The 11292-nt window shown below is 41.1% G+C and overlaps 1 protein-coding gene across 1 annotated transcript; it reads right to left on the reverse strand.

Annotated features, from left to right (window-relative positions):
* Window positions 1-408: 408 nt before the first annotated feature.
* Window positions 409-2627, reverse strand: cmklr1 (chemokine-like receptor 1). Its single transcript, XM_076099587.1, has one exon. The coding sequence runs from the start codon at window positions 2590-2592 to the stop codon at window positions 1534-1536; it is 1059 nt and encodes a 352-aa protein (XP_075955702.1). The 5' UTR covers window positions 2593-2627; the 3' UTR covers window positions 409-1533.
* Between the last annotated feature and the right edge of the window lie 8665 nt (window positions 2628-11292).

The following is an 11292-nucleotide window of genomic DNA, read 5'->3' on the forward strand; positions in this document are numbered from 1 at the left end:
GGCACGTGAATCTTTTCTTTTTGTGCATTTTAACCCTTCAGGGGAAGAATCACTTTGACCCTCGAGATGTTGAACCACTTTACTTTTTTATGTCTAACAAGAGGAACTCTTATTGCTCTTTCAGGCTTCAAAGGGTCTTGGCAAAAATGCAGCGGTCCCACTACTCGTAACGAGAGGGGTGATGTCTGCATTTGTTACTGCAAGTGAGGCACCAGTGAAATGCTGATGCTTGTTGGCACTTTTTGACTTCAAATAAATCAAACTTAATTCAACTTGACTCTCAAATTAAAGCTCTCTGTGCCATAGTTTTCCAAAGTCATCTGATCATGATCATACCATCATGACTGTGGATGAATTATAAATGAATACATTTTGCTTCAATAATGAGAAATTAAAACATCAAAGAGCTGATTTTTATAGTTACAGCTTTATTAAAAAAAAAAAAATGTATTGCACAAATCACATTCACTGAACAGCTGTCATACATGAAATAACAAAGATTAAAGGCCATCCAACACGCTGTTTTTGTCACCTGGTAATAAATTCTTGGTGTGCGGTATTTCTATGATTCATGAGAACGAACTACACTGCACATATCTCAACAGCAGTCCTCCACCCATTTCTGCACTGTATCTGGGTCAGTCTGACACAACATACAGTAATGCTGCAATACAAAAATATTGCGTACTGTGGTGTCGTAAATAAAACCCTGAAACATCCCTTTTTGGACAGCTGAGGTTTTATCTGCCAGAAAAAGAAATACTAGAAATCAATTCTTTGGCTTTGTTCCTTCAGCGAGTGTTTCTTCGTGATCTTCTGTTTGTGTCCACTTGTGTGGCCTGGTGCTTCATATTTGAGTTCAGGTCAAATCTACAAACTGATGAGCAACTATTTCCTGCAAAAACACTGAAGCCCCTTCCACCAAATTTGCAAAAAAGAGATCATTTCCTTTTGTACACATTTTCTCTTGTCTCACTAATCAAAGTAAATGCCATAAAATCGATGCACGAGCTCTGAAAGACTCACAAATGTTATCTGCAATTAGTAATCTACTGCCACCATTTGTGATCAAACAATACACGCCAATTGGTTGTGAAAGGAGCCCACTGAATGTTCCTTTGGTATAATATAATTTCAGACAACGCTTAATATAATGATGATACATGTATTATCAGAAAGTATCCTTCGTATTTTACACTCTTTTACACTCTTTTACACTACACTCTTTACAACAATAAATTCCTCGACGTGTTGCAGTTCAAACTGCTCTGAAAACATTCCTCCTGCTGCATGTGACTGATGTCACTGAGCAGTGCACAGTGAGTAAAGTACATGTTTAGATATTGGCTCAAGCTCTCAGATTCTTCCACTACATAATGTGTTGTGCCATGCTGGCCAACAGTAGAACAGTGCAATGAAAAGGCTTATTACTGTGAATCTATACATATTTGACATCTTGTGTTAGTTAATTGCATTTCAGAAAAACAGTATTTTCGATGTCACGTGGGTGCCCTGAGTGAAACAGTTTGGGTTCTAGATGTGTGTGGAAGCTCTGCCATCCATGGAGCTGGACCTGGACAGGTATCGGCTGGTGGTGCGGCCTTCCTCTGCCATGGCGTTCTCCATCTTTGAGAGCACGGAGATCCTGAACTTCTGCTTGAAGTCGTTGCCCATGAAAACGTACAACACCGGGTTGAGGAAGCTGTTCGCTGCGGCCATCAGAGTGCCTACTTTGAGTCCGGCGACCAAAATGCTGCGGTACTTTTGATGGTCGTGGTCGAGCTTGAGCTCGAGCAGGACGGACACGTGGTAGGGCAGCCAGCAGATGAAGAAAGCAGCGACGAGTGCAGACATGACTTTGAAGGGTTTCGAGGATTTCATCATCCTGTTGCTTCGCAGTTTGAGGATGATGATCGAGTAGCAGACGATGATGACAACGAAAGGGACGACAAACCCTGCGAGGAAGCGGCTCACTGCAACCACCTTGTGACCGTGTTGGTACGATGTATAATTGTTGTAACAAATGGTTCTGCCCATGTGGGTGCTAACCTCCCGGAAGATGACAGAGGGAAAGCTCATCCCGATGGCGAGAAGCCAGCAAATGAAAACAACGACGGACGCCTTTTTGACAGTGCGATGGTTCTGAGCCCAAACCGGAAACATGACCGACACGCAGCGGTCGATGCTAATGACGACCAGGAGGAAGATGCTGCTGAACATGTTGAGGAACATGACGGAGGAGGCGAATTTGCACATGAAGCGGCCGAAGATCCACTCCTCCATCGCCATGTTGGCGATGCTGAACGGGAAGAAGGCGCAGAAGACGAAGTCGGAGATGGCGAGGCTCATGTACCAGGTGGTGTTGACGCTCTTCTTCATCTTGAAGCCAGAAATCCACATGACCAGAGCGTTTCCACAGAAGCCCAGCAGAAAGATGACCACACTGACCACGAGCAAAAACACACACAAAACTTCCTTCATGCACATCGATTTGTGCTGGAAAACTGACTCCTCGTGTGGAATGAAACTTTCATAACTGTAGTTATAGTCCTGATGATAATCATAACCTTCTGACGAATCCATTCCTTCCATTGCTTCCTTAAGAGATTTCTGTGAAAAATTAAAAAGTATATAATATAATATAATATTTAAAACGACCAGCATTTCATCACATTTAACATCATTTTCCAACAGAGCTCATTAGATGAATATGTTTTTGAATCAAAATCATTTTATAACAACGCCGTCGTACCTGAAGCACAGACCTTCCACTGCTGCTGACTTGATGGTGTCCAGAGGTTTGTGTCAACAGAGCTGTGTCGTTTCCTCTAGACATGTTAGAAACACCACGCAACCCATCTGCAATCAGCTGACCGGGCGTTTCGCAAAACACATCCATCCCATGAATACTTTCAGTACTGCATTTTGACGTCTTAAAAAGGACAAATTGTTTTGTGGCTGAGAAAGCTCTTTGCATTAAATAAATGATATTAAACCCCCTATTTAACCATAATACATAGACATGATTGCGTTATTAAAAAGTATTCTGTCGTTTGTCATACTGTTGTTGGTAAGTAAATTCTATGAATACTTTATTTTACAGGTTCTTCTTCTGGTTCGTGGAAAAGAGAAGCATCTTAATGAACACACATTCAAATTATACTTCCCTCTTAGTTTTAGCTGATGGGCCTAATGATTCCATTTCCTCTGATCTGATGGTGTTGGCCAGATGTAACAGTGCAAGGCAGTCAGAGGGGGAAGGCATGTAACGGCCTCAGCATTCATTCATTGAACCATGAAGCATTTTCTCAGGCAACGAACACGCCGATTTCAATTTGATATTTCAGCCCCAGCTCTTGCTGCAGCTGTTTCTAATAACACAACACGAAATGCAACAGCTGTTGTAAATCCGGGCCTCAGAACCTCGCTGCCACCGTTAATGACTGAGTCAGCGCTTTACGTTGCCCTGCTTCACAGAGTGATGATTATCGAGGCAGATGCATCCGCAGCAGCAGCGAGATGAAGAACCGCAGATGGCAAAGTTCCTCAATTTGAAAGATGTTCTAATGGGTGAGGAGGACAGCGATGTGCTCAAACATTACCCTCGAGTCCTGATTTCATCTGACACTCCCACATAGAAAATAATAAACTGATTAGGTTTAGTGGGATGAGGAGTCGCAATCAGAGATGCAAATTTGGACACTTTTATCATCCATATTAGTGGATGGAGTCCGGTGATCTCACATGATTTACAGCACTACAACAACCCAATGGCCGTGCAATTTATACCTGGGCCTTCTGTGCCGTCCTACTGAGCTACGGTTATTTGTTTCTATTGGTGTAATAATACACGTATTCGTATTAAACCGTTTGCTACGAGGCTTACGAACCGAACAATACGTTTGATTAATACTAGTGCATTTGGAAAATGCAGAAGCTTAAATTGTGGGAAATATAATGTTTTCGGTGGACTGCGCTCACGTAACAGACAACGGGATGTGTGACCTTTTGAACCCGGAACAATAACAAAAAACAGCTGAGGCCCGAACGCAAACGCCGGCATGAACATGTCAAACTAAAGATCCGATTGGTTGAAGACTATGACAATCAACAATATCGTCCCCATTCACTTAAACTGCAAAGTCTACCTAGAGGGCCTCGGGCCTCTCTCCTTACATAGAGGCCCTGTCCATACTACTCCGTTTCTACTTGGATGCAGATTTGTCAAATAGAAACGATCTCCGTCCACACGGGAGTTTCAGCATCATTCTCGAGTTGATCTGCATCCACACGGCAGCCTTCGAAGGCGGACAGCACGTGACCATTAACGTACACTGGGCATGCGCGTGACGGTGTAAACAGGAAGTAGATTGCTTGGGGCTGAATCTGATTAGATAAAAGCTCTCCTTAAAACAAGCTGTGCTGGAAGCAGAGCAACCGAGGAAGACAGGAGCTGTGCAATGAGAAAATAAGCTTATAATACATGTAGTGCATTTGTGAAAAATGATAAAATAGCTTTAACTTTGTGATTCTGTTTAGGCCAGCAGAGAAGGCTTAGCTGGCCCTGACGGCCCACCACTGCAACAACCTGAGCAGAATCAACGAGAAACATTTATTAACAATTTATGTGACTTTGACAACTGTTGTTCTACAGTTTACGTTGTTGAAATTAGAAGGGTAATTACAAGTTTACTCCTCTATGAGGTGTATTACCTTGTTCTAAAAAGAATTGTTTGGGAAGCTAACAAAGCAGTTTAATGTTCAGTGGAGAAAAACATTAAAAACATTTATTTTGTGTTTCTTTCGTGTTCTCTTGATTATGATGAACGTGCAAATTTCCCATGCTCTGGAAACAAGCTTAGCCTACGTGTGTAAATCCGGAGCCACGTGCAGCTCTCTGGTAAATTAGGAAACATTTAATTGCGTACTGCATGCCCACCTGACCTATTTAGATGCATTTCAGCAAAATCCCTCTCACTGCAGAGGACGCACAGACCTGCTGGTGTCCTGCAGATTAGATTTCCTGATAAAGGCTGAGGTTATAAATAATCAAAACGCACAATAACCATGTATAGTCTTTCTCTGGGAAATGCACTGCTAAGCTTAGCGAGGAAATGCAATTCATGCTTCATATTTCAGACGACGCTTAAAACTTTGATAAAAGAACTACGGGGTGTTTTACGACCTACTTCTCAAAATACAGTGAAGAGTCATTTAGATTTGGTCGAGTTATTTAAGGAGAATTTACTGCAATACGCGTGCTGCTGGTTTCAAAACGATTATTCTGGAGGTTTAATAGCGTGTATAGAGCAATTCATAATGGCATTACATTTACAAGTATCCTTGGTCCATTCTGCATTATATCATACACGCACAGAGAGCTTTTTGTTTCTAAGCTGAATGCATGACGCCCAGGGTTCAGCAGGGCGGCACGGCAAAAATAAAGAGGCCATCCTTCAACAGAGGACATCAGTTCAAGCATCCTTTGAGAAACCGGAGCTGTGCTGCACTCTGACTTCTCTTTAGAGCAGAGACACTGAGAATAAACTCCCCTCTCAGGATGAAATAAGCACTAAAATACCTTTAATATATTTTGATCTTTAATTCGATTTTTTTTCAGTATTCCTGCAGAGTTCTAGAGTAAACAGGGAATGAGCATGTTACTACTCTGCGGCACACTGGGCGACAATGTACTGGAAGAATCACAATACAGAAGTGATATTTGGTTCCTTTGTCCTGGAGAGATGTCTTGTCTGTGCCAACAAATGCATGTCTTCACAGTCCAAACACATTGTTACATCCAAAGATCAAGCATATCCCTCTAGTATTGTGTGTGTTATTACAGGAACTGTTGTAAAACAGAGCAAGTATCTTTATAATTCGTTTCTTATACAGTGCTGTATAAAATGAAACAGCTGATGTGCCTAACTGACCTTTTCTTTTGATTACACTGTTTTGCAAAGTCAATTGGCTCTCCAGTTAAAAACAAACAATTTCCCTCCTTCACCCTTTTATACTATTACTTTAAGATTGTTCTACTTCCCCTAAAAATATGAATGGTAGTAAGGATTGTCATTTTGTGTTGTGTGTAAATCTTATGGAACAGAGATTGAATGAGTTCGGTCTTTAGAAAGATGCACTCAGTGGTGTGTCTGCAACAACCACCGCTGTAATGTTTGATTGAATGAATACAACCCAGATGTGTCTATTGCTGTTTTATTAGCTGTTAGCTGAGCGCCAAACACACCGTCCAAAACAGTAAAACTGAGCAAATAATTTTCCCCCTCTGCGTCTTTCTTGTGGCCCCTACTGGCCGGGGGCCGGTTTAGAGTAGTGAGTCAGCAGTCAGTCAACGGTGGTATCGAACAGGCAATAAGCGGTGTTTTCAGAAAATGTGAGTCACACTGCCGCCACGAAAGGTCCTTGACCATGCAGCCATAAATGAGCATCTAAAATAGTATGCAGTTTGGTGCAGCAGTATGCAAGATTAACCATGGACACACACACACACACACACACACACACACACACTCACACGCCTCCTGGCAGAGATAATAAAAGTTCACACACTGCAATTAGAAGATTTTTCATTAAGTCACTGTAATTAATGCCTCTCATGTTTTGTAAAATGCATGCATGGTTCTTCCTAAAAAAAATCTTTGAGTGCATGTTTTCAGCTGATGATGCTTTCATTGAGCAATCCCGACATTACTCACTGACATTTTGACAGGACATACGTACGTATGGCTGATGTGGGAACAAACTGCTGATGTTCTCTCTCCACAGTACGCCCACAAGTTTCTTCCATGAAATGTCAATGAGACAAGCGAGTTGCTCAATAGTCCTCAGTACAGAACCTTGGTTCCATGTGGTTCTACCTGACTGTTTGTGATCCGTTTTCATACAGAATATAAATTAATTATTTCCTGATCTTTCAGCGTCAGAAAAACAACAACAAAAACTTGGCTTTAAACATTTTCAGGAAACAAAAGCAACTATTTCTATAACCTCTGACATCATGCATCTGTGGTTTCCATATCAACCCTGTGGTCACAATATTTCTAGCACTAATTCTCTTCCTCATCTCCACCGATGACTGTACACAGGTCACGCACTGCAGTACTCATCTAAAGGATGATTTTATGCTTTAAATCATTTGTCCTCAAGCTTGACAGCCACCGCATATACAACAATGACAGCATGTATCCTCATTTATGAAACATTCCTGTGTGAATATATATATATTTCCCCCCCCAATTTGAAAACCCAGCAACAAGCACATGAATTTATTCCTGCAATCACAAATGGTCTCCCCGTGCTCCCCTGCAGTTTGATGGAGGGTACAGTATCAGCTTCCACTCCTGCCAGCCAGTGCGCCATTGGAATTGTATTTTAAAGTAACTTGAGTATTATCGCTGCATTAGGATCTTCTGCTTGAAACCCATTATATAGATTAGAGTGTAGCACAGTCAACAGTATAAATCTGCTTACCTAAAATCCACCTCCACAATGCAGATTAAAGTGGACTGATTCTTTTGAGACACATCATCAGAAATAGATAGTAATCGCGTTGAAATGATCCGTGGAACAAAGCGCTGTTATCAAGCTCAGGAAGTGATGTAACTTCATACGTCTGAACTCATACGCCAGTTATTATTAGAACCACAATCTCTGCACGAGTCAAAAGCTACAAAGTGCATATTATATTTTGTAAAGCAGTTGGGCTGAAACAGACCTTTTCACAGCAGAGCACAGAGAATGTGACAGAGAAATAAGAAACTCTTCTCTGACGTGCTGAACCCTTCACAACCGTTGTGTTACACCAGGAGCAGAGATAAACAACGGTCAAGATTTCTTTGCATACAAATTTTATTGCACTCATGTCTGCCTGACTGACCCAGTGGCTACAGTCTGTCATCAACACAGCTGCAAGTAGGCAGGTCAATCACCAGATCCCAGTTCACTATTGACCACAGAATTATTGATTATTGATTGATAGGCGCCTCAGCCTCTACAGCTTTGCAATCAAGCTTTGGCAATAGCAGGACCATTTATAGCCATGCTAGCGGCATGGCTCTGGAGATGTGTCTTTGTGTTCAGCACCAACTAACTAAATGTTAGCATGCTAACATGCTAAGCTAAGCTGGTGAACATGGAGCTGCTAAACATGCTAGTCACTGTGAGCATGTTAGCATGCATTTAGCTCACAGCACAACAACCTCACAGAACTGCTAGCATGGCCGTAAACTCTTGTTAAAGTAGTCCTTTAAAACCTTCTGCAACAGAACTGATAGTGAGATTATTTTATCAGTATTTAAAAACACTAAACTGCCTTGTCCCATTTTATCTTTCCAATACATTTGAAAGAGGTGTCCCTGCTAGGTCCCTCCTTGTTCAAACCTTTAGATTGTTCTTCAAGCTTAAATTAAAAAGCATCCAGAGGGGTGTGGGGGTAGAAGGAGGATAATGGTAAAATATAGATGTATACGATGATGGTATATGATAGACCTAAAGAACACGTTTAGACTATAAAGATAAATGCATTAACATGTCAACATATGGCCCACACATCTCACCACAGACCCCTATTGTCCAAACCAACAATATATTCCTTTTCTAGAGAGGGCACTTTGCATGCTGCACATACAACTGATGATACTTAGTTATACAGCCAGAGAAGGAGGACAAAACTCAGACCATTACACAACAAATAAAAATAACTATGGACACCAGGGCGGGTGGAACAAGATATATTGGACCACATACATTAAATAACTCCCTTCTTATAAAATCAACAGCAAAATAAAATGCCACCAAAGCAGATACAACACAAAGATGTATAAAAAAATATGAACTCCACAGCTCCTGCAGCCACAAACCAACACAGTAAAGCAAGAGAGCTGCGTGCATAGTTAAGGGACAACCTCCTCGCACGCGCGCACACACGCACACGCACACACAACCTTGCCTGTTGACATTACAACCATCACAGTGAGGTTGTTGTACTCACCTGTCTGTCCCCCACAGCCTGCTACAGGTCCAACTTCTCAATGTAGAATGTAGTCCACTCAGTCACAGTGCTCTCCTCGGAGTTTTAAAACATTTTGGAGCTGAATGAGGCTCTGAAGTCACATCAGGGTTGTACGGTCACAAACAACAGCGAGGCCTCACACTCCCCACTGAACATAATAGTACTACAGTGAACGCCAACGCAGAAGTCCCCTGAATGAGCCACCATGAGCATTTTTGGCATATTAGCATGTTAACACACAACGCACACCTGTTGGTGACGTAACATCGTAGGTGTTTAGCGCGGTCGGCGGGTGATGCGTTAAATCTGTGATTAATTACAGCCCAATGTTGGCCAACTGTCAATCATTGACTGTGAGACTCAACAATAGCACTTTTATATCTTCTCATATCACACGTCCATTTCCTCACGCAATGAAAAACAAACATAATTGGCGGCGGGCAAGAGGGCTGTCGTTTGGGAAAACTCGGTCAAGTCAGCCGCCGCTTGGATGTTGATGCGCGTCTAATCGTGCTATTACGGTACCGGTACTTGGAACCCAAAAAGGACAAAGAAAGACCTGTATTTCTGCAACAATTTCTCACATATTATATACTTTTTTTAAATAGATAATCAAAGGGAAAATCTCTTCAGAATATATTGCAACACATAGCAAATGTCGTCATGTTTAAATTCCTCAGAAAATCTTTCAATCAGAATGACCTCCTCAACTTATTATTAATATAGAAGAATATCACTGTATAGTAAAATCATATTGCATGTGTGACACTGCGTGAGAGTGAAGAAAAAGAGTCATAAAAAACAAGTTTAGCAATTGACTTCCCATGCTCATTAGAAGCTGTACAGTACATTCTTTTTTTGTATTTTCTTATTTAAAGTGATGTGATGAATGGATTATGAAGTAGGCACCAATGTGTTTTCAGAAAATTGAGCTGAGATCAAAAGAGGCTCCATGAATGTTTATTTGACTTGTGATTTTGTTGAGAGGGAGGCGAAGGAAAAAGAGACGGAAGAGGACATGCATTGACATATGTGAGTGTACACACATACACACTTAGGAGGATTAGAGCTGGCTGTTTGCACAGATGGACCAACATGGCTCTATGTTAAATCTTTACATTAACAGTATTTAATCCATCCAGACCACAGTGAGCAGAAGAGTTCATCGAGAGATACACCTGCCTCTCATTCATGAGACAGTAGGACTACATCATCATCCCTGACTTCCCCACAGTATGACAACAATAAGCTTTTCATCCCACATAAAGATAAAAAAGTTCCTGCAAGGAGCAGGCATAGCAGGTCTTCATCGAGTTCACTTCTGCTAATATGGACAACTCCACATGCATATGCTGTAGCTTCCTGTAACAATTAAACTGTTTTTTCCACATTGCAAGTCTCGCTGTTCTGTCATTGTGACAAACTAGAAATTCATGAGCTACAAGAAGCTGGCAGAGATGAACTGCCTGTGAATCCCCTGCAGAAGTGGAGGTCATGTGACACAGGAGTAGCTGAAGAGAAAACACTGAAGAGAAAACATGAGAGCTTGAAAATAGCTGCTCTGCTGACCTTTGACCTCTTTGCTTTCTCAGGAGGATACATCTTTAAAACAGAGCTGCTGCCGAGGTCAGTCTGTATTGGGGACCTCTGATAGACATTAATACAGCTTGAGGGAAAGTAAAGTGCAAAATACGGAGGTTGAGCAACCGGCAACAACAAAGATGAAGCAATATTACAATATTATAAAATGATCTATTATGGTTAGATTGTAAGTGTTTGTTCTCCATTTCTCTCTTCCTTTGTTGGTGGATGTTTTTTATCGCTATTCTATTAGGAAAACAGTGACTGAATGACATTGCTGCATCACTTTTCTTTTTCAACTAAAGTGACTTATAATTAATTAACTCTGTGATAAAGGAAAATGAATATAAATATATATATATAAAATAAATATAACATATATCAGGAGGTTTATATCTTCTTTCACGTTGCCAAGTGCAGCATCGTATCTTGTCTCTTTGTTGTAGAACTGAATTGAAAGCAGACATCTTACAAAAAGCTAAGATGTCTTGACATCTTTTTGGAAAATCCTCATAAATGTGTTTGTACCATAACACCAGTACTTAATCGTATTGCGCAGCACACATATTTTACATTGAAGCATTTGTGTGAATACTAGCTTTTAGATCAGGGACATTTAACTAATGGAATAGAGTATAAATGTCATAAATTGCACAGCTATGATAATCCAATATGGCTCT

The sequence above is a fragment of the Anarhichas minor genome, unplaced genomic scaffold, assembly GCF_050575085.1.
Source record: "Anarhichas minor isolate MPS153535 unplaced genomic scaffold, ASM5057508v1 ptg000025l, whole genome shotgun sequence".
Classification (NCBI taxonomy): domain Eukaryota; kingdom Metazoa; phylum Chordata; class Actinopteri; order Perciformes; family Anarhichadidae; genus Anarhichas; species Anarhichas minor.